This window comes from Heptranchias perlo, chromosome 16 (genome assembly GCF_035084215.1).
Source record: "Heptranchias perlo isolate sHepPer1 chromosome 16, sHepPer1.hap1, whole genome shotgun sequence".
In the NCBI taxonomy this organism is placed as follows: domain Eukaryota; kingdom Metazoa; phylum Chordata; class Chondrichthyes; order Hexanchiformes; family Hexanchidae; genus Heptranchias; species Heptranchias perlo.
Genome location: NC_090340.1, coordinates 42,768,311 through 42,792,213, shown reverse-complemented (window position 1 = coordinate 42,792,213; position 23,903 = coordinate 42,768,311). Strand labels below are relative to the sequence as shown.

The 23,903-nt window shown below is 42.4% G+C and overlaps 1 protein-coding gene across 2 annotated transcripts in view; it reads left to right on the top strand.

The window, feature by feature from the left end:
• The window catches only part of dpep1 (dipeptidase 1), a 48,827-nt gene extending 29,566 nt beyond the window's left edge, over window positions 1-19,261 (top strand). For both annotated transcript variants that reach the window (XM_067997491.1, XM_067997490.1), the window contains 7 exons: window positions 2,513-2,663; window positions 3,121-3,190; window positions 4,456-4,632; window positions 12,490-12,574; window positions 13,719-13,794; window positions 15,138-15,273; window positions 18,826-19,261. In XM_067997491.1, coding sequence (XP_067853592.1) covers window positions 2,513-2,663; window positions 3,121-3,190; window positions 4,456-4,632; window positions 12,490-12,574; window positions 13,719-13,794; window positions 15,138-15,273; window positions 18,826-18,993 — 863 coding nt within the window. In that variant the 3' untranslated portion in view covers window positions 18,994-19,261. The remainder of the gene's footprint in view (window positions 1-2,512; window positions 2,664-3,120; window positions 3,191-4,455; window positions 4,633-12,489; window positions 12,575-13,718; window positions 13,795-15,137; window positions 15,274-18,825) is intronic.
• Window positions 19,262-23,903: the final 4,642 nt, after the last annotated feature.

The following is a 23,903-nucleotide window of genomic DNA, read 5'->3' as shown; positions in this document are numbered from 1 at the left end:
GCCGAAGCTTCCGGCTGCCATGGGCAGACAGGCAGCAGAGATATGCCCAAAATGGCACTTGTGCCAGTCTGTCCCTTGGTAATGAGGTGTGCTCACGCTGACCCGGCAAACTCTGCTGGGGGCAACACTGGAAGACACTGTGCATCTTCAGCACCAAAGTTTTTATTTCTTAGCTTACACTGCGGGAACATGCAGCTTTTTCATTCTTCTGGAGGCTGATATGCCTCAACTCACTCAGCACACTCAGGTATGGCGGCTGCTGACTTAGCTAAATGAGCAAGAACTCCTTGGCCATTAGGGAATGATATCAACAATGCCCAGATAGTCAACTCTTTTCAGGTGCAAATTGTGCATGGTACATTGGACAGAACAGGAGTCCCTGCCTCTTGGCTTTGCCCCCTTGTTATTTGCCTTGTACGGGCAGATGGAAGTTCCAGGCAGTTTCTTAGCAGGCAAGTCTTAGTGGGTAACTGGTAGAACCCTGACAAATTTTAGAACACATGCCTTCCTAATGATTGAAGTACCCTTCTTCCCTCTAGGGCCATATTTAGAGGTGCAGCTGTATTGTCACGTTTGCATCAGTCTGACTCCAGAATGTATTAAAGCCAAGTGGTGTGAGACCTCCTCCTGGTGTTTGACATTATGTGGAGCACAGATTGGAACTAGGTTTTAAAAGCTCTCAGGTGGTCCATTGGATCTCCTGGTAACTTGATCAAATCACTGCTGAATCTCTTTAATATTATGAGAAAGCAATGTTCCCACCTGAGCTCTCCTAACATTAAACAAACAACAGAGATCTTGCTTGGTGGACAGAGTGTGATTCACAATGATCAGTAATAACGAGGGTCTTCCCAGCTGTCCTTCACCCTCTGCAGATACCAGTCTCAGACCAGTAGGAGAGTATGTCCACAGTCTAAAATAAAAACAGAAAATGCTGGAAATACTCAGCAAGTCAGGCAGTATCTGTGGAGAAAGAAACAGCGTTAACGTTTCAGATCGATGACCTTTTGTCAGAGCCAGGCCCTGTACTTTCTTAAAAACTGTTAAATCTTTAACTTCTTCCAGTTCTGACATGCTGAGTATTTCCGTAATTTCTTTCTTAAAATATGCAAAGAAGCACTTTCCTTTAAGGGAAAGCAGTAACCCTTTGAGAACTGTTACCTCACCATAAATATTACCCCTTCCCCAATTATGCTTCTGGCTTCCCTCTTTGCACCTGTTTTCCAGACCCTCCGTGCTACAGTATGACTAGGTCTGTGCCACAGGTGGATTCAGCCCCGAAACTGTTAACATTACAATCTCAGGGCTTGGATGATTACAAGGTAAACAAAGTGACTGACTCCTGTGATGTCCCCTGTGAATCTTTGGAAGATCCCTGTGGCATTAAGGGCAGTGGTGAACATTCCCGCCACGGGTAGAGCTTAGCTATAAGTTGACTATAATTGCAGGTCTTCAAGACTCAGGAGGCACACCTTAGTCACAACCTTCTTGGTGGGCCTGTGCCTTCGCATCCACTGTTCCTCCACCATGCCCAGGTAGCCGACTTTGATGCGATGGATCTGGGGTGGTACCAACTGCAAGTCATTTGCCTTCTATGCTCTTTGAATTCCCAAGTCAACCTCGCCTCCCCCTCTTCTTGCTCTCCTGCAATATGCCCACCAATGGTCCCTAAACCCATACCCTAAGGTAAAAAAGCTCCTCTGTAATATTCATTTATTAATCTGTATTGCTAAAGTGAAATTCTAAATCTTTCCCTTCCTTAAACTCACACAACGCAACATTCTGAGGCTCCACACCACCTGTGGGTCCTCGCACAGAATGGGTGACTAATCAGAAAATCACGTGCGCTTGCCACACAATTTTACGTCCATTAATGCCAATGGACAGAAAATCACAAGCAGTGCACTTGCTATTTTCCAATAAGTCACTAGCTACGTGCAAGGCTCCATCAGTGACCTGGGGCATTGGGAAGTTCTGCCCACAAACTTCAGTTCTGAAAAGGGGTAAAATACAGAATGCTGCACAAATTCTTCATTAAGGACCTTAACAAGGACTTAAAATCAAAACTCGTCTTTTTCTCTCTTTTTGCTAATGTTCATTAATCCACTTTTGGAGGAATGAGAAAGCCAAGGAAAGCACTAAATCTGGACAAATAGTCTAGTAGCACACTCTACTGATGGTACATTCCTTTTTCACTCACTTAGTTTTTCGCTTCAAACACATTCAAACACACAAGCAAAATACAACTCTGTGTAGGTGTTTGAAGATGGAATTATTACCTGAAAGATATAAAGCTGTTCAACAAGAAGACACCATAGTATCTCCAGCTTTTCAAATAACACATATTTTCCAAATATTAAAGTAGGCTTTGAAATTAAGTAAAATGAGTAGGATCAAATGCTAAAAATAGAAATCTCCTGCAATCTGTTTGCCAAATATAAATGTACTAAATCACCTCAATCTGAATCCAAGTGGATGATTGGATATAACCTATAATTCCTTTTTAATACAGAGATAACATCAGCTTTCAAAAATGGTAAAGTGGCCAGTTTAATTGGTGTGGAGGGCGGACACTCCATAGACAGCAACATGGCTACACTACGCCTCTTTTATCAGCTGGGCGTGCGGTACATGACCCTCACACATAGCTGTAACACACCATGGTAAGACAAAGTTAGGACACTTTTTTCTCTTTGTTTAAAAGATGATCCATATATGTTCGATGTTGAATTCTTGATATATGCATACAAAAGTTCAAATGGTGGTGTTAGCAGGGCAGAATGGAGTGTGGCAACACTTCAGCCCGACTATAGCACACATCCATTTCTATCCGGACTTTCAGTTCAGTCCCAGATTAATTATTCATGGAGAGCTAATTTCCACATATTTGTAGCCCCTGGAGGCTCACAGATACGTGCCTATTTAGTACCAGTATAATGCTAAATCATAATCATTTTTGTGCTGTTGGCCCAAACCCACTCAAACCTATGACAAATGACTGTGATTAAAATGCCAGACTCATTTCACAAAGGACCTTTCCGGCCAACAAACACAGAAAAGGTTCACCCCATCAGTCTGTGATCTCCAAGAGATAAAAGACCAGTTTTTCAAATCTTTCAGGGCGGATAACTGGCTTGTGGACACTGGAGCTGACCCAGTTGAGAGTAATGGACTGTCAGAGTATGGAAAGGTTAGTGTATGCCACTAATGCTGAAGGGTGTTTAATTTGAAATCTCAATTTGTTAAATCAATGTATCCCTTCTATAAATGCAAGGCTTCTATGAACTAATCCAATCTATATGTTGAATGAATTTTCCAAAACTTCAAGGGGCAAAATCTTCAATGAAAATCTGTTTGGCAAACTTAATTTATCATTTTCATGCAAGCGCAGATGATGATGTAATCTCCTTGAAACACATCTTTGCATCACTTGCTTGTGACATTATTATGACCAAAATGGCTTTTCTGACTCTTCTAACTGCACAAGCCACAGAAGTTCCATCAAACACATAGAGGCAATTTTATGGAATCACATTGTTGGCGCAGAGCCTTGTCTACAAGGAGCACCTGTTGGGAATTTGGGCGCATGCCTTCCTGGAGTTTCCAAGCATTAAAATGAATAGACAGAAAATCATGAGGGAGGGGTGCACCCCAAATTTCTGATATGCACTTCTGACACTCAAGGCCCCATGCCAGAACACAGTTTTGTAAAATTATCCTTGCAGATTTTAGATAGTAATTCCCTTTAGAGCTATTTGTAAACAATGCCACATAGGAATGTTTTGGTATACACAGCGAAACAAGCAATCAGGTACATATGTGGACAATACTGTATTGTTTGCAGAATGTGTATTCTGTAGACATTGCAGTTTGACCTCTAGAATTCTGAAAGACATTTTCAACTTTCAAAATATTCACTTTTTTATTTGTTCTTGGGATTTGGCCGACGCTGGCAAGACCGCATTTATTGCCCATCCTTACTTGCCCCAAGAAGGTAGTGGTGGACCTTCTCCTGGAACTGCTGCAATCTTTGTGCTGATGTTGCTCTTACGATGGGCGTAATGATAACTGAGAAAATTCTACAATCTTGAAGTACTGGACATAAAGTAGAGTTATAGAAACCGTACAATTATACAGTCCTTCTTAATTCAAGTCATTTGTAAATAAACCAAATTATATAATTTTCTTTATTATTTTATGAATAATTGGAGCAGCAATCTTTATCCGAGTAATATCTGTTGAAGTTATTGAGTTAACAAAGCTCCTGTTTATTCAGCAGTATAAGCATTAAACTGGGCCAGAATCTACTTTCAGTTTGGTGGCAGACAGTAAGACTGAGGACTAAGGCAGTGAAATAGTCAGAATGAAGTTATCTCAAAGGTAATCTGAGAAATGAGCTTCACCATACTTTGAGTAAAATGATGGAATTATTATTCTTTTTTTATTGAATCTAAGAAAATCATCCTAGAGATGAACCGCCTGGGAATGATCATTGATTTAGCACATACTTCTGTCAAGACAATGAATGATGCACTGCAGATTTCAAAGGCTCCCGTCATATTTAGCCACTCATCTGCCTACACCCTATGCAACAATAAGCGCAATGTGCCAGATGAAGTTCTGAAGAAAGTGGTAAGAATCCCAGTTATAAATTCATGCTTTACTTCTTTTCTTCGTCAGATTTTGTGGAGATTTTGACAAATTCCATTGCGTATTTGGCTAAATGCATTTGTAAAACTGCACAATATTCAAGACAAAATCTGACAGAATGAATAACGGGCACAGGTGTTCAGAAATTTTTGTTTTTGTAAATATAAAATATTTGGAGTATTTAATCGAATATAGTTGTTTGATAAAAGAAAGCTTTCACATTATGTCTAAATGTTTTCATGAACTTAAAATTCTACATAAAGAACAGGACTGGCAAATAAATATTTCAGGTTATCACATAATCAGAAGGATGGGGAAGGAAGAAGGGGTGGAGTAGCTGTACTAGTTAGAGATAACATAATGGCAGTAGAAAAAAAGGGATATAACTAACAGAAGGATAGAAACAGAATCCATATGGATTGAAATAAAAGATAAGAAGAAATTGATCATGCTATTAGGGGTATACTATAGACCACCTAATAGAGGAAAGGAGGTGGAGGAAGAAATACGTAAGCAAATATGTGAAATGAGTAAAGGACATAGAATAATAACCGTGGGAAATTTTAACTACCCCCAAATAAATTGACTGGAAAAGGAAGGTAAAGCAGTACAAGGAATGGAGTTTTTATAATGTGTGCAGTACTCCTTTCTTACCCAGTATGTAAAAAGCCCAACAAGAGAGGAAGCTGGATCTACTTATTGGAAATGAACCACAACAGATAAGAGAGTAAGCATAGGGGAACTTCTAGGCAGTAGCGATCACAACATAAGGTTTACGATAAAGATTGAGAAAGACATAAGAAAGACAATGATCAAAGTAATAATTGGAAAAAAGTTGATTTTAAGGGGATGAGAATGGAGCAAGGGAAAATAAACTGGAAAAATTTACTGACAAAGAAAGAAATAGAACAGCAGGGTGGGAAACATTTAAAACGGCGATTAATAGAATCTAGGAGAAATATATCCCACTAAAAAGCAAGAACAAACTAGCCAGTAATGACACAGCATGGATGAATAAAGAAATAAGGGCAAAATTGAAACTGAAGAAAAAGGCATACACTAAGTACATAGACAACAAAGGAGAGGATGATAAAAGGAAATATGAAAAGGTTAGGAAAGAAGTCAAAAAAACAATTAGAAAGGCAAAGAGTAACTATGAAATTAAATTATCAAGGAATATTAAAAAAAAGTAAAGTATTCTACAGACACATAAATAACAAAAGAAAAATCAGAATAGGGATAGGGCTATTCAGATATACACACGATAAACTCACAGGTAATGACAGCAAAATGGCAGAAATATTAAATAATTACTTTGCCTCTGTATTTACCAGGGAGACTAACATGATGGGTATGACATTAGAAGAAGAGATCAAAAAAGATATAAATACATTTACGATAGAAAGGGGGTAGATAATTGACAAATTAATCAAACTTGGAGAGAATAAAACCCCAGGATTGCATCCACGCATATTAGAAGAAGTTAGGGAAAAGATAATAGAGGCAATATTACATATATAGAAAAATTCATTAGACAAGGGAATAATGCTAGAGGACTGGCGGACAGCTAATGTGATTCCTATATTTAAAAAAGGAGATAGAACAAGTCCAGGGAACTATAGACCAATTAGCTTAATGTCAGTGGTAGGAAAGATAATGGAATCTTTACTCAAAGATGGAATAGAAAAACATCTGGAAACTGAAAATATAATAAAGAATAGTCAGCACGGATTTCAAAAGGGAAGGTTATGCTTGACCAACCTTATTGAATTCTTTGAAGAAGCAACAGAAAGGGTAGACAAGGGTAATGCAGTAGATGTGATATATTTGGATTTTCAAAAGGCCTTCGATAAGGTACCGCATAGTAGACTCATGACTCAGGTCAGAGCATGTGGAGTCAGGGGACAAGTAGCAGAATGGATAGCAAGCTGACTACAAAACAGGAAACACAGAGTAGGGATTAAAGGTAGTTACTCAGACTGGCAAAAGGTAGGAAATGGTGTTCCACAAGGATTGTTGCTGGGACCACCATTGTTCACCATTTACATGAACGATTTGGACTCAGGAAACGGAAATACAATTTCAAAATTTGCGGACAACACCAAATTGGGGGATATAGTTAATAATGAAGAGGACTGCGACAAAATACAAGAGGACATTAATAAACTTGCAGAATGGGCATATAATTGGCAAATGAATTTCAATGTAGATAAATGTGAAATGGTACATTTTGGTAGGAAGAATAAGGAGGCCACATACTGCTTGGAAATATGGGCAGCATTTTAGCACCCGCTATCGGGTGCGTTCCTGGCGGGGGGGCCCCGAAAATCGGGAAATCCTGGAACGGGACTGGAGCCCGCCTCGAACCCGTGCACTTCCGGGTTCCCCGCTGATGCGCCGGCGTGCGCGCGCAGCCCCCGCTGGTGGGAATCCCACAGGCAATTAAAGCCAGCGGGGTTCCACTTGAACCTATTTATTTGGCTTGTTCAGGTCATTAACTGACCTGATTAAGGGATTATGTGAGGAGGGGTGGGATTTTAGAGCAAACTGGGACTGTTTCCCATACTGGGGGAAACACTCCCAGTTCAAATGGACCTGTTGCAGCTGTCGGCCTGTGGCAGCTGCAAAGGTCCATTTGACAGGTGGGGTGGGGGAGAGACCCTCACTCATTGCAGGAGGCCACTCTGTCACCTGGGACAAAGTTTGGCCTCCACCACCCTCCTCCTGACAATCAAAGTCACCAACTTGCACACTTACCCCGGGGTCCAGAGATATGTACCTACCTTGCGGACCCCCTCAGATGTACATCTTCCGGATGGGGGCCGCCGTAGCTGCAGTCATGACCTCCTCGGAGGGCGAACAGCATCGCCAGCCTCACCAGCCTCACCATCCACGCCGTCCGCCTCTGACACGTGGAGCTCCACAACAGAGCGCTGTGACACATCCACCTGTACAGCAGGAGGGAGGGCTACCGCAGAGAGAGATGCGTCGCAGAGGGCACTACCCTCGCCACAGGGTCCACAGACTGAGGCTCAGCTTCCTGGACCTCTCTGAGCAGCAGTGCACACAGAGGCTCAGAGTCACTCGACATGTAGTCGTGGACATCTGCAGCCTCCTTCATGCCAAGCTGCTCCCGGCCGGCCCGAGCACCATCTTCTTACCTGTCGCTGTCAAAGTCACCACTGCCCTCAACGACCTCTCCTCCGCATCCTTCCAGGGTGCAACCGGGGACATCACCGACGCCTCTCAGCCGTCTGCACAAAAGAGCCCTGCAAATACACCTACACCCACTCTGCAGTGACACAATGGGTGGCATCAGTTGTGGGGCTTCATTGTGATCCTCAGGAAAGGGCATTATTGCACAGACCAGACAAGATTCACGAAGACATGGCAGTAGTGGTGCCAATATAATATGTAATGTGAGTTGGTCAGAAATTAAATATAAGTAACAACCATGACAAACCCTCAAACACCCATGTGCATCCCCTTCATGCTCATGACACGTTTGCCTTACGCTGCCTACTGCACATATGTGATGCATGCCCTGTGGCTGCAGCACAGGTAGTGGCAGGTTGAGTGAGGCTGGCCGTGAAAGAGATGCACGAGAGGGTGAGTATGCGATAGAGCCATGAGATTGTATGAGGATTGGGTTGAGTGGTAGTGGCGGGATGAGTACTGGCGAGGTGAATAGGTGCAGGTAAGATGAGGATGAGGTTTGAGTGGGTATGAGGGGTGATGTGACAGAGTAGTGTTGGCAGTGCAGAAGGAGATGTGGGGTGGGGGCGGTGATGTGGCAGATGGAGTGTAGGGGAAAGAGTAAGTGTACTCACTTCGGCTGACCTACTGAGGTCATTGGAGCGCCTCCTGCACTGTATGCAGGTGGGCGATATGTTGGTGGTGCTGGTGACCTCCTCTGCCACCTCGAGCCAGGCCTTCCTGGTGGCAGAGGCAGGCCGCTTCCTCCCGCCCGCCGGGGGGAAGATCTCTGTCCTCCCCCTTCTCCTCACCCCATGTATTGATACCTGGAGTGAGGCATCATTAAACTGGGAGCAGCCTTCCCCCTGGGCTGCTCCATGCTGTGATTTGTTCTATTTGTTGCAGCATCAGTCAGTGGAGGACTGCCCCTTTAAATAGAGCTCCTCCAGCTGACAGATCTTACTGCGCATGCGCAGCCCGCCCGACGCGCAGATCAGCAGTGGGGAACGCGGAGGACCAGGTAAGTGGCTCCAATTATGCTACGATCGCGCGGGGAGCTGACTGATTTCGCCGGGCACGTTACCCACGCGCCCAATAGACCCCCCGCCGAGAACACGCAGCCCTGGTAACATCGGGCCCTATGAGTCTAAATGGGGTCGAGAAGCAGAGGGATCTGGGGATACAGATACACAAATCATTAAAAGTAGCGATGCAGGTTAATAAGGCCATAACAAAGGCAAATCAAGCACTGGGGTTCATTTCTAGAATTGAAAAGCAGGGAAGTTATGTTAAACTTGGTTATTATCTTTATCACATTATCTTTCCTACCACTGACATTAAGCTAATTGGCCTATGGGTTCCCTGGACTTGTTCTATCTCCCTTTTTAAATATAGGAATCACATTAGCTGTCCGCCAGTCCTCTGGCACTATTCCCTTGTCTAATGAATTTTTATATATATGTAATATTGCCTCTGCTATCTTTCCCTTGGTTAGACCACACTTGGAGTACTGTGAACAGTTCTGGCCTCCATATTATAAAAAGGATATAGAGGCACTGGAGAAGGTGCAAAAAAGATTTACTAGGATGATATCAGAACTGAGAGGTTATACCTATCAGGCTGAGGCTCTTTTCTCTGGAAAAGAGAAGACTGAGTGATGAACTGATAGAGGTCTTTAAGATTATGAAAGGGTTTGATAGGATAGACGTAGAGAAGATGTTTCCACTTGCTGGGGAGACCAGAACTAGGGGCCATAAATATAAGATAGTCACTAATAAATTCAATAGGGAATTCAGGAGAAACTTCTTTACCCAGAGAGTGGATGGAATGTGGAACTCACTATCACAAGGAGTAGTTGAGGCGACTAGCATAGATGCATTTAAGGGAAGCTAGGTAAACACATGAAGGAGAAAGGAATAGAAGGATATGTTAATGGGGTTAGATGAAGAAGAGTGGAAGGAGGCTCGTGTGGAGCATGAACACTGGCATGGACCTTATGGGCCGAATGGCCTGTTTCTGTGCCGTATATTCTATGTAATTCTATGTAAATTATTCACAAGCTAATAAAAATAATGACATCTGCAGAGGTTTTACATATATATAATTATAAAAGTGAACGTGTGGCTGGTACAGCGATGCTGAGTGTTAGAGAATTAACATTTCAAAGCCATGCAGTAGGTGTTGTGCCGGTAAGTATACTCTTTCATGGGAATAAGTCCAAACCCTACTCCTCTCAATTCCTAATCCGAGCAGTACTGAGTTGTAAGGGACAAAAAAGACCTAGGGATAAAGCATAGGCAAAATATAACAGTAAAAAATTATTTCAGTACTACTTTAATAAGAGGTCAGTCAGAAAATAGATGAGAACCATGAGGTGGACTTTAACTTGGAGCAGGTTTCTAGCATTGGACTGGCTGTGTTCAGGAAAACCAGGTCTGCATGCGGCCTAGCTGGCAGTCTTTAAAGGAATGATTTGGCAGACCAGCGGGAATGAATTTCTAGGTCAGAGAGTTGTATATCCAAGTGTGTAGATGACACTAAGTTAGGAAACAAAGTAAGTTGTGAGGATGGGAGCAGAAAGTTACAAAGGGACACAGACAGACTAAAGGCAAAACTATGACAGATGGATATCAATTTGGGGAAATGTGAGATCATCTACTTTGGATCCAAGAAAGACAAATCAGAATTTTTTATTAATGGGGAGAGACTAGGAGCTATGGGGAAGGAAAAGGATTTAAGTGTTCGTGTACACAAATCACTAAAAGCTCATGCAGAGGTACAAAAAGTAATTACAAAGGCTAATGAATTGTTGGCCTTTATTTCAAGGGAGTTGGAATACAAAAGTAAGGAAGTGATGCTTCAGTTGTATAGAGCCTTGGTCAGACCTCATGTGGATTACAGTGTTCAGGAAAGATACATTGATCTTGAAGGGTACAGTACAGATTCACCAGAATGATAACAGGGCTTAAAGGGTAAATTAATGAGGACTGGTTACATAAACTTGGGTTGTATTACCTTGAGTTTAGAAGGTTGAGGGGCAATCTAATCGAGGTCTATGAATAATAAAGGGATCCGATAAGATAGATACAGAGAAACTGTTTCCTCTGATAGAGGAATCCAGAACAAGGGGGAGTAATCCTAAAATTACAGCTAAGCCACTTAGGAGTGAAATTAGGAAGCACTTTCTCACACAAAGGGTGGTGGAAATCTGGAATTCTCTTCCTCAAAAGAGTGTGGATGCTGGGTCAATTGAAATTTTCATGACTGCGACTGAGATTGATAATTTTTTGTTAGGTAAAGGTATCAAGGGATATGGAGAAAAGGCGGGTAAATGGAGTTGAAGTACAGATCAATCATGATCTAATTGGATGGCGGAACAGGCTGAGAGGCTGAATGGTCTATTCCTGTTCCTATGCTCTTTAAATGCCAAATGCTAGGCTGAGCGAAGGTGACAAAAAAATTACATTACAAAACAGAATGTACTTATGCAATTTTAATTTTGATCTTAAGTATGTTTTTTCTCTTTCATTTGTGTTTGGTTACACTAAAATGTTACATTACAGAGTGGTAATGGTATGAGTGGTGACCATAATGTAAAACATGTCTAAAACATAATCTAAAACTTCACAAGGAGTAGTTGAAGTGAATAGCATTGATGCATTTAAGAGGAAGCTAGATGCGGGAGAAAGGAATAGAATGATATGCTGATAGAGTTAGATGAAAAGGGGTGGAAGAAGGCTCGTGTGCAGCACAAACACTAGCATGGACTTGTTGGGCCGAATGGTCTGTTTCTGTGCTCTACATTCTATGTAATGCTGAGCTTCTAATCTTATGCCAATATAGGCAGGTGCAAAGAGAAGGTCAGATACTTCCCCACAGAGAGGGTATGAAAACCAGAATGAGACTTGCCATTGGGTGCACTTACACACTTCAGAGCCCGAGTTTTACAATGACATTAGTGAAGGCATGGGAGAATGTTACCGACCTGCCTTCCACCAAATGTTTGTGGTGTGAGAAGACCCAGAAGAAAAAGGGGTTTCACCCTGGATAAAATAAATTACATGAAATTGTCCATTCTCTGGACAGTTGAACAGTTGATATATACAAAGAATCCTAATTACACAGGGTGCATTCACTTTCTTAATGTAATTTTCTGTCTTTGTAGCTTGCTCCTCACCTTCATTCAGTCTAAACTGGTCACCTCTGCTGATAAAACAGCAGACAGTTGGCCTGCTTAAAGACCATTGTCCTACATTACAACAATGACTACACTTCAAAAGAAAAAGTACTTCATTGGCTGTAAAGCACTTTGGGATGTCCTGAGGTTGTGAAAGGCACTATATAAATGCAAGTCTTTCTTTCAAGTCTTTATAGTTTGCCATCACAAGACACTAGAGACTGCCCACATATAACTGGCCCTTTTGATTTTCTTTCCCTCTGCAGGCAGATACTTGTGCCTGTACTTGGCACAATCATATCAATTCAGAAAAAAGCCAATGTGATATTTTAGTGGGGTTTGTGCATTTGAAACAATTCTGGAATATGAAAGTGTGTGTGTTTAGGAGTCTTTGTATTATCAGCCATTTACTTGTCCAGTGAATATCAACCTGTTGAATCATTTTTATGAATGGATTCACTTCACAGAGTGAGAAGAAAGGTATTGTGATGGTGAACTTCTACAATGAGTATGTTACCTGCAATCCAGCAGCTAATCTTTCAAATGTGGCAGGTCAGTATTTGCACTGTGCTCTCAAGCCAAATTGCTTTTTAAAACAAATTTCTGCTATTGTAAAAGAAAACATTTTCTAGCAAGCTCACATTTCTGACTAGCCCACTATATCCACAGAACATTATTCATTTTCAATGAGATTTCTGTTACCTTCCTTTCTTTAGCTGTTATTGTGTTGTGGACTAAGTCTGAACTTTGAGTCTGCACTTATGTAAACATCCACAACATACTAATGGGAAAAGGGAGTTACCCTGTCAAGACTCTTCTCCATTTTACGGGGGAACTTACCTAAAATGGTAGTTTTTAAAAAAAGACTGCTGCTGAAAACACTGAAGGAAAAGGGTGAAAAGGAAATTAAAAAGAGAAAACAAAGGACGTCTCAATCTATTATTTAAAAAAAAACTCCATCGTCTAAAAATCATATTGGGAATAACTCCATCCTTTTAATGTAACTTTTCAGAGCTATGCTTATTTTTCATGAGTATTTACTACTGGCTTACAATGCCACTTCCTGAATTGCAGGAATTAATGTTGCTTGTGTGAAACCACAGAAATTTCTGCTCTGCAGAAGAAAACTTAGTCGGGGTGAAATTGGACCCTGATGCATCTGTTTCTCGGGCACCAATTTTGCAGGGCAAACACTGAATGCAGTTTTGTGGCAAACTTTTTTTTGTTAACAGTAATTAAGTTCTTTGCTGTTTTAAGGAAAATTCTATTTATCTGTTCAGATCTTTTGGTTAAGTTTCTCTTTATTTTTCTAACTTCTACCCCTTTTCTTCATCTGCTTGATCTGGCACATTCACAACCAAGAGGATGGCCTCCCAGGCCGTTGGCAATGCGCCCTGAAAATGGCCTCTGGGAGCTACCAAGTATCCTCCAGATGTGACTTCTCAAATTGTCCTTCTTCGCCCGACTCTTCCTCTGTAGGGAGATGCTGCAGACTTTGCACAGCCCTTCCCCACTCAAGGTGGTTTAGATGTGGAGCAGGATTCTAAACTAGCTCCATCTCCAATTTCAGACTGGGAGCTTTAGTACACCACTATCAGCTTTCTCATGGTTTTGAATTTAACTACAGTATTACGCTTAGTGTAATGGAATTCAAACATGATTGAAAAAAAACATGTTTTTCAAATCATTTCTTCAGATCATTTTGACTACATCAAAAAGATTGCTGGTTACCAGGCTGTAGGGTTTGGTGGAGATTATGATGGCGTCACCAGGTAATACTCCATATCTATCTAGCTTCCAATTATCACTCAGTCTACTAATCTTTAATTCATTTGTATCATCTTAGAGAAATAAATTCTGTTGCATACAGCCTATTGGACTGGAGCAGCTCATAATGAGCCTCATACCATATAGCAGGAGTATTAAACCTTTGGAGGCTCAATGATTTGAGCTGGCTGGAAAATAAACCTGGGTTGCTATAAGAAAGATGTGCACATTAGCATGTAAAACCACTGTGAGGAAACCTTTTACAGAAAAAATGTGAAATGTCTCAGTTTCCAACAAGTATAAATAGAATATTAAATATAACGAGAATGCAGAAATAAAAACAGAGAACTGAAAATACACAGCAGGTGAGATTGCTTTTGATATTTTGGCTGGGACCCTTCATCAGAACACTTCAACAAAATTGGTAACATTTTCTGTTTTTATTTCACAATACAGGGTTCATGGTTCTTCTTTGTACCTTAAAACTTCCACATTTATCTTCATTTATGGATGCAATTCTAATGTTTTCAGCTATTAAACAGGTAGAAAATTCTAATCTAAAATGGCATATGCATTATTCAATGGGTAATTGTCAAGGCATTACGGTAACATTGGTTTCTGCCGTTTGAATGTTATTGGAATAGAACCAGGAATGGTTATCCTGCGTCTGACCATTTGCTTGGCCATGTGTAAATTGCTTGTCCCTGAGGCAAGAAGAAAATGGGTGTTCCTTTCTGACATTAAATCACCCAAATATATTGTTGGAAAATGTACTGTAGTATCATAGTAGGTACAGCACAGGAGGAGGCCGTTCGGCCCATCGTGCCTGTGTCGGCTCTTTGAAAGTGTTACCCAATTAGTCCCATTCCCCTGCTCTTTCCCGATAGCCCTGTAATTTTTTTCCCTGCAAGTATTTATCCGATTCCCCTTTGAAAGTTACTATTGACTCTGCTTCCACCACTCTTTCAGGCAGTGCATTCCAGATCATTTCAACTCGCTGCATAAAAAAATGTTTCCTCTTGTCGCCTCTGGCTCTTTTGACGATCACCTTAAATATTGAATTAATGAGCTTACAGCTCTCTTATAGCTTGGCAGGTAAGAGCACATCCTGGCATGATACTGACACATACAGAGCACAATCCAATTTTGATTCCTGATCTGTGGTAAGCAGTAGAGTCACTACAGGTAGCCTCCGAGTCCCCAGGTTAGGTAGGGGAAAAATCAGCCAGAGTCCTTATTTGTAACCCCTCCTGGAAAGTGCACATGTGTGTGGACAGCAGATAAGGGCAGGATTGGACTGCCTCATGAATCAGTAACCTGATTACAGTTTATATTTTTCATTTTGAAGCGTACCTACAGGTTTGGACGATGTGTCCTTCTATCCAGATTTAGTAGCTGAACTACTGAGGAGAAACTGGACTGACGTGGAGGTGAAAGCAGCTCTTGGAGAGAACTTTCTACGAGTCTTTAAGCAAGTTGAACTGGTAAGGGTTACCTGACATATGCCGTTTCAAAAACTGACTTCATGGCCCTTATTTTAAGAAATTGACCTTTAAAATGGGCCGGGCGCTATGGTTGGCCAGTGGGGGTGAGCATCCGGCTAGTTCCGTTGGCCCCACGCTCACCCCAGTTAAAATCGGAGCTATAAAACCAAAATAACATGCAAACTTTGCAATTTTTTTGTTGTTTTTTTTTGGTGTAGCTGCTTTCACAAACTGGGTTAGAGGGAGGTGAATCTCACCCACAAACCCATACACCAGCAAAAATGTCATTTTCGCCTCAGCTGCTATTTTAGACAATGGTTAGTTCAAAACAACAGGATCACAGCAAATACAATTTAGAAGCTGAAGTTGAAGCTTGGTTCATCAGAGTGAATTTATCAATCTTGCACTCCCTTTGAGCATGACTCCCTGCTGATAGCATGGGTTTGGTCAATTTACCCTAACATCTCATCTGAAGCATGACACCCCTGACAATGCAGCTCTCCTTCAGAACTAAACTGGAATATCAGTCTTGTTTACATGTTCAGAACCTGGGTGGCCTAAACCATAAACTTATGACCAAAGGCAAGAGTGGTACAAATCAGCAAAGTTGGCAGAGCTTTACTACTTTACTAATATATTAGCCTATAAAACTAAAATAAGCAATTAAAAAACAATTTGAAATAGAATCATAGAAATATAGAAGTTTACAACATGGAAACAGGCCCTTCGGCCCAACATGTCCATGTCGCCCAGTTTATACCACTAAGCTAGTCCCAATTGCCTGCACTTGGCCCATATCCTTCTATACCCATCTTACCCATGTAACTGTCCAAATGCTTTTTAAAAGACAAAATTGTACCCGCCTCTACTACTGCCTCTGGCAGCTCGTTCCAGACACTCACCACCCTTTGAGTGAAAAAATTGCCCCTCTGGACCCTTTTGTATCTCTCCCCTCTCACCTTAAATCTATGCCCCCTCGTTATAGACTCCCCTACTTTTGGGAAAAGATTTTGACTATCTACCTTATCTATGCCCCTCATTATTTTATAGACTTCTATAAGATCACCCCTAAACCTCCTACTCTCCAGGGAAAAAAGTCTCAGTCTATCCAACCTCTCCCTATAAGTCAAACCATCAAGTCCCGGTAGCATCCTAGTAAATCTTTTCTGCACTCTTTCTAGTTTAATAATATCCTTTCTATAATAGGGTGACCAGAACTGTACACAGTATTCCAATTGTGGCCTAACTAATGTCTTGTACAACTTCAACAAGACATCCCAACTCCTGTATTCAATGTTCTGACCAATGAAACCAAGCATGCTGAATGCCTTCTTCACCACCCTATCCACCTGTGACTCCACTTTCAAGGAGCTATGAACCTGTACTCCTAGATCTCTTTGTTCTATAACTCTCCCCAAAGCCCTACCATTAATGGAGTAGGTCAAAACATTTTAAATTAAACTTCTGGCTTCTACTCACCATGACTTTCTTTTTTCCGTTCTCCCTTCCCTATTGTATTTAGATATTGACTTTAGTTTTATTTTAGTTCTAATTTTAGTACCCTATTTTAACTTTTCTTTAACTTTTTTTAAAGCAACCACATGTATTCATTTTTTCTCTGTCTCCTAGGTCCCACCATCCATTTTGGAGACAGACCCCTTAATGTAATGATTGGTCTCTGATTGGGAGCAGTTCAAAATGCTAGTTTTTCAGCTAATCAAGGCCCCAAAATGCTTGAGTTTGGACAAGAGTTTTTAAGCAAGATAACTCATTTAGAATCATAGAATGGTTACAGCACAGAAGGAGGCCATTTGGCCCATCGAGCCCATGCCAGCTCTTTGTAGGAGCAATCCAGTTAGACCCATTCTCCACTCTTCCCCATAGCCCTGCAAACTTTTTCTCTTCAAGTGTTTATCCAATTCCTTTTTGAAAGCCACGATTGAATCTGCTTCCACTACGCTTTCAGGTGGCGCATTCCAGATCATAACTACTCTCTGCGTAAAAAGGTTTTTCCTCATGTCGCCTTTGGTTCTTTTGCCAATCACCTTAAATCTGTGTCCTCTGGTTCTCAACTCTTCTTCCATTGGGAATTGTTTCTCTTTATTTATTTTATCTAAATCCTTCACGATCTTGAACACTTCTATCAAATCTCCTCTTATCCTTCTCTGCTCTAAGGAAAAGAACTCCAGCTTCTTTAGTCTATCCACATAACTGAAGTCCTTCATCCCTGGAACCATTCTAGTAAATCTTTTCTGCACCCTCACTAAGGCCTTTACATCCTTCCTTAAGTGCGGTGCCCAGAATTGGACACAATACTCCAGTTGTGGCTGAACCAGTGTTTTATAAAAGTTCAACATAACTGCCTTGCTTTTGTACTCTGTGCCTCTATTTGTAAAGCCCAGGATCCCATATGCTTTTTCAACCGCTTTCTCAACCTATCCTGCTACCTTCAAAGATTTGCGCACATAAACCCCCAGGCCTCTCTGTTCCTCCACCACTTTTAGAATTGTGCCATTTAGTTTATATTGTCTCTCCTCTTTCTTCCTGCCAAAATGCATCACTTTGCACTTCTCTGTGTTAAATTTCATCTGCCATATGTCCACCCATTCCACCAGCCTGTCTATAACCTCTTGAAGTCTATTACTATCCTTCTCACTGTTTACTATACTTCCAAGTTTTGTGTCATCTGCAAATTTTGAAATTGTGCCATATACACCCAAGCCCAAGTTATTAATATATATATCAAAAAAAGCAGTGGTCCTAGTATCGACCCCTGGGGAACACCACAGTCTACCTTCCTCCAGTCCGATAAACAACCATTACTCTCTGTATCCTGTCACTTAGCCAATTTTGTTTCCATACTGCCACTGCCCCTTTTATTCTATGAGCTTCAATTTTGCTGACAAGCCCATTATGTGGCACTTTATCAAATGCCTTTTGAAAGTCCATATACACTACATCAACCATATTTCCCTCATCAACCCTCTCTGTTACTTCATCAAAAAACTCAATCAAGTTAGTTAAACAGGATTTGCTTTTAACAAATACGTGCTGGCTTTCCTTTATTAATCCACACTTGTCCAAATGACTCTTCATTTTGTCCTGCGTCATCGTTTCTAAAAGCTTCCCCACAACCGAGGTTAAACTGACTGGTCTGTAATTGCCGGGTTTATCCTTGCACCTTTTTTTGAACAGTGCTTTTTGCAGTACTCCAAGTTTTAAATGTTATTGCCAAATATTTATCATTCACATGTTTTTATATTTGATGTCCTACTGGGTAATTTAAAGGGTTGTGCATATGATATGATGAGCATGATACCTATGTAGAATGCAAGATAGAGGAATATCAACATAAATTTGGCAATAACATTGAAGGTACATGTTAAATATGTTAAATCTCTGAATTTTATTACCATATAATATGGAATTCATTATTTGCCACTATTTCAAAAGGTTTGCCATTAATATTTTAGGTTAGAGTTAAACTTTAAGCAAGGAGTAAGTTCTACAAGGTAATGGACTGGAGGAGTTAAAATATATATTTGTTTCTAGGTTAAATCCAACTCTCCTGGAGATGATGAGCCCATTCCTTATGAACAGATTCAGAATCCATGCAGAACTGGCTATGGCTATCAGAATCAGGGCAATACTGGAACATCACTGGTGCTATTGCCTGCGGCTGTCACATTACTTTACCCAATACACTATTTATTAGTGTAAGAATCAAATAAGGTGATAAAGGCGCAACGGCAGCCCCTAAGCATGACAACTACCCAGAAAAGACTATTTGAATACAAATAAAAATTTAGAGGTAGAATTTCCATGGGGTTTCTTCCGACCTCCCACCATAACATTGGCAGAAACCATGCAGAAACTGGATAAATAGCTATTTACACTGTTTCTGCAGAATTCCCCATGAAAAGTCTACTCCTTAGCCTTTTTACAGTGTCCTTCTGTTGTCTGGATGCTTCCAATGACTGATTTATTTAATGGCTTAAACTATATAAAAGCTGAAAAAAAAGCTTTTTATTTTTTTCTGTCACTCATTCCTCAGTTACTCTAGGTATTGTAGTTCCACAAGTAGAGTGAAAAGCACAACCTCCATTGTGCAACTCTCTCTCTTTCTTATATGCACACACACACACAATTTCTTCATGCTGAGCACCAGCACTGATGATCCTGAATCCACAGTACAGGAGGTGCTGAGCACCATCACTGATAACCCTGAGTCCAGAGTACAGCAGGTGCTGAGCACCATCACTGATAACCCTGAGTCCACAGTACAGCAGGTGCTGAGCACCATCACTGATAACCCTGAGTCCACAGTACAGCACGTGCTGAGCACCATCACTGATAACCCTGAGTCAAAATTCAGCACAGCAGGTGCTGAGCACCGTCACTGATAACCCTGAGTCCACAGTACAGCAGGTGCTGAGCACCGTCACTGATAACCCTGAGTCAAAATTCAGCACAGCAGGTGCTGAGCACCATCACTGATAACCCTGAGTCCAGAGTACAGCAGGTGCTGAGCACCGTCACTGATAACCCTGAGTCCACAGTACAGCAGGTGCTGAGCACCATCACTGATAACCCTGAGTCCAGAGTACAGCAGGTGCTGAGCACCATCACTGATAACCCTGAGTCCAGAGTACAGCAGGTGCTGAGCACCGTCACTGATAACCCTGAGTCCACAGTACAGCAGGTGCTGAGCACCATCTGGCCCTTTCTACTCAGACATGGATTTCCTGGTGGCCTCTGGGTATTATAGTTCCACTCGAGCAGGGTGAGAACAATTCCTATGATGCATCTCTCTCTCACACACACACAGACATACACCCAAAATGTTGCAACAAGACATGGAATTCCAACCCCCAAGGCCCCAATGAAGTTTCCAATTCAAGCTCAAGGCTCCAAACTGAGATATAGGGCTTGATTTTTGGATGTCCGAGCGGGTGGGTTCGTGGCGGGGGGGGCTCCGAAAATCGCCTACTTCCGGGTTCCTCAGTGACGCGCTTAGGTGCGCGCATAGTCCCCGCATGCGGGACACCCGCCGGCAATTAAAGCCGGTGGGATCCCACTTAAGGCAATTAATGTGATAGTTCAGGTCGTTAGCAGACCTGATTTGTAGGATATTTTAGGAGGGGTGGGATTTTCAACTAAACTGAGAGTGTTTCCCCTGCTAGCACCATCTTCTTACCTGTCGCTGTCAAAGTCACCACTGCCCTCAACAACTTCTCCTCCGCATCCTTCCAGTGTACCACCAGGGACAACGCCGACGTCTCTCAGTCGTCTGCACAAAAGAGCCCTGCAAATACACCTACACCCACTCTGCAGTGACACAATGGGTGGCATCAGTTGTGGGTCTTTATGGTGATCCTCAGGAAAGGGCATTATTGCACAAACCAGACAAGATTTGCAAAGTCGTGGCAGTAGTGGTGCCAATATAATATGTAATGTGAGTTGATCAAACCCTCAAACACCCTTGTGCATCCGCTTCATGCTCACGACACGTTTGCCTTACGCTTCCTACTGCACATATGTGATGCATGCCCTGTGGCTGCAGCACAGGTAGTGGCAGGTTGGGTGAGGCTGACAGTGAAAGAGATGCATGAGAGGGTGAGTATGAGATAGAGCCATGAAATTGTATGAGGAATGGGTTGGGTGGTAGTGGTGGGATGAATACTGACGAGGTGGATAAGTGCAGGTAAGATGAGGATGATCTTTGAGTGGGTGTGAGGAGTGATGTGATAGAGTAGTGTTGGCAGTGCAGAAGGAGATGTGGGGTGGGGGCAGTGATGTGGCAGACGGAGTGTAGGAGAATGAGTAAGTGTATTCACTTCGACTGACCTACTTAGGTCATTGAAGCGCCTCCTGCACTGTATGCAGGTTTGTGGTATGTTGGTGGTGCAGGTGACCTCCTCTGCCGCCTCGAGCCAGGCCTTCGTGGTGGCAGAGGTAGGCCACTTCCTCCCGTCTGCTGGGTGGACGATCTCCCTCCTCCTCCTCCTCCTCACCCCATCCAGTAAGACATGGAGTGAGGCATCATTAAACCTGGGAGCAGCCATCACCCTGGGCTGCTCCATGCTGTAATTTTGGCTCCTTTCTGCAGCATCAGTCAGTGGAAGACTGCCCCTTTAAATAGGGCTCCTCCAGCTGACAGCCTATGATGCGGGTGTGCAGTTCACCCGCTGCGCAGCTTTCCAGCGCGAAACCCGGAAGCCAAGGTAAGTGGCTTCAATTAGGCTGCGATCGCGTGCGGAGCACAACGAATTCACTGGGCGTGTTACCCACGCGCCCAATCGACCCCCCCCCCCGCTGCCAACCCGCCTCTCTCCTAATATCGAGCCCATAGTTTGTGTCTGAAGGACACAGGCATTTTTTTTCTCCCTTTTAATTTAAGAGAATAAAATACAAATGTATATTTTGTAAAATCATAGCATAGTTTTGTCACACAGTATATACAGATGAATACATTGATATATTTACTGTTGTGTGTATGTCTGTGTACAGGTTAGGAACTGCATTGTTTAGGAGTCAGGATCATTTCATGGCTCATGGAATTATGTAAAAATTACAATATTCAAACAGGCTGTTTGACCCAACCAATCCATGTTAACATCCCTTTCCTTCAACCATCTATCTGATCTATTCTTAAATATTGACGTGGTCTTTGCTTTAATCACTAGCTCCAGTAGTGCGTTCCACAGCCTCTGTGTAAAAAAGTTTCCCATGTTCTCTGTTACTTTAATCTTTTATCTTTATATCTTCATTCTAGACCCCTCAATCACTGGAAACTGTCTGCTTCTATCTACCCTATGCTATCCTTTCATAATTTTAAACACCTCCATCAAATTACCCTGTAGTATCCTCTGTTCTAACAAAAACAAACCCTATTTTTGAAGTCTTCCTTCGTATTGGTCTTTCCTCACATCATAGTGAATCTGGCCAATCTGTACTGTACCTTCCTGTTGCCTCAACATCCTTCCCATTGTGTGGCCAAAACTATACATTGCTCCAACTGTGGTCTTATTAAGCTTTTAAATTGATTCACTTTCCATCTCATCTGTTATATTTTATACCCCTTGCCATGAAACCTAGCATTCCATTAGCTTTTTTATGGCATTATCTATTTGAGGTACTGCTTTTAAAGTCATGTGAACCTGAACACCCAAATCCCTCTGCTCTGCCGCATCACCCAGCCTTCTCCCATTTAAAGTATGATTATTACTTTTATTTGTTTTAAACCAAAATGTACCACTTTACATTTACTGACAATAACCACACAAGTCCCTGGGGTTTGGCTGAGGTTTAGTTCAGGGGACTATCAAGGATCCTGTCTACTTTCAGGGTAGGGTTTCCAGACGTTCTGGGATCCTGGGAGGGGGTCTTTGATTTGTGGTCCCAATCTGACCCTGGGATATGGTCGGAGGTGTTTGGACTGCCAAGAAAGATCTCCTGACAGCCTGGTACCTAGATCCTGTTCCCTTTCACTGGGAGGCAAGCATGGCGGAGGGTGGAAATGCATTTATTGGAGTTTGATGGGGAGTGGAGGTACAATTCCAGGGGAGTTGTCTGAGTTTTTTGAATGTGGCTGGATCTTTTAGGATGTACTTAAATTATAGGGAACACAGATACATCCACCTCAGGAGTTTTCGACATGATTCAGAGGGGTGCATTGAGTGAGATATACACGAATGAGCAAGATGAGTTGACAGCGCCAGAGGAGGAACCTGCTATCCGGAGGGCCAGCTGCATCCTCACTCGGCTGATGAACCTTTCTGAACATTGGTGCAGTCATTTGCGAAGCATTGTACAGCAGGTGGTGGCTTGGTTGGTTGGATGAGTTCACCAGTCATATTTGCTCAGACTTGCAGAATGATTTTGCAAAATTGCAATCCACCATGGAGTTTGTGGCAATTCCAGGGATATCTGCAGTTGAACCTCCTTCCCCCCACCAGAGGGTCTAAGGGTACTCAAGAAGCTCAACACTATCCAGGACAAAGAAGCCCGCTTGATTGGCACCCTATCCACCACCCTAAACATTCACTCCCTTCACCACCGGCGCACCATGGCTGCAGTGTGTATCATCCACAGGATGCACTGCAGCAACTCGCCAAGGCTTCTTCGACAGCACCTCCCAAACCCACGACCTCTACCACCTAGAAGGACAAGGGCAGCAGGCACATGGGAACATCTCCACCTGCACATTCCCCTCCAAGTCACACGCCATCCCAACTTGGAAATATATCGCTGTTCCTTCATCGTCGCTGGGTCAAAATCCTGGAACTCCCTACCTAACAGCACTGTGTGAGAACCTTCACCACACGGACTGCAGCGGTTCAAGAAGACGGCTCACCACCACCGTCTCAAGGGCAATTAGGGATGGGCAATAAATGCTGGCCTCGCTAGCGACGCCCACATCCTATGAACGAATAAAAAAAAAGATGTTCAGATTGAACCCTGGGTTCCAGTGGGTTAGAAAACCGTAATCTCTTCTGGCTTCAAGAATCTTGGGGATAGTTAAACAGAACCATGAAGCAGGGACTCACTGATCTCATTGGTGCCATTACACCATTCAGTTATCATAGTGAGGCTGTGCCCAGCAACAGGGGCACGTTTTGAATGGGCAC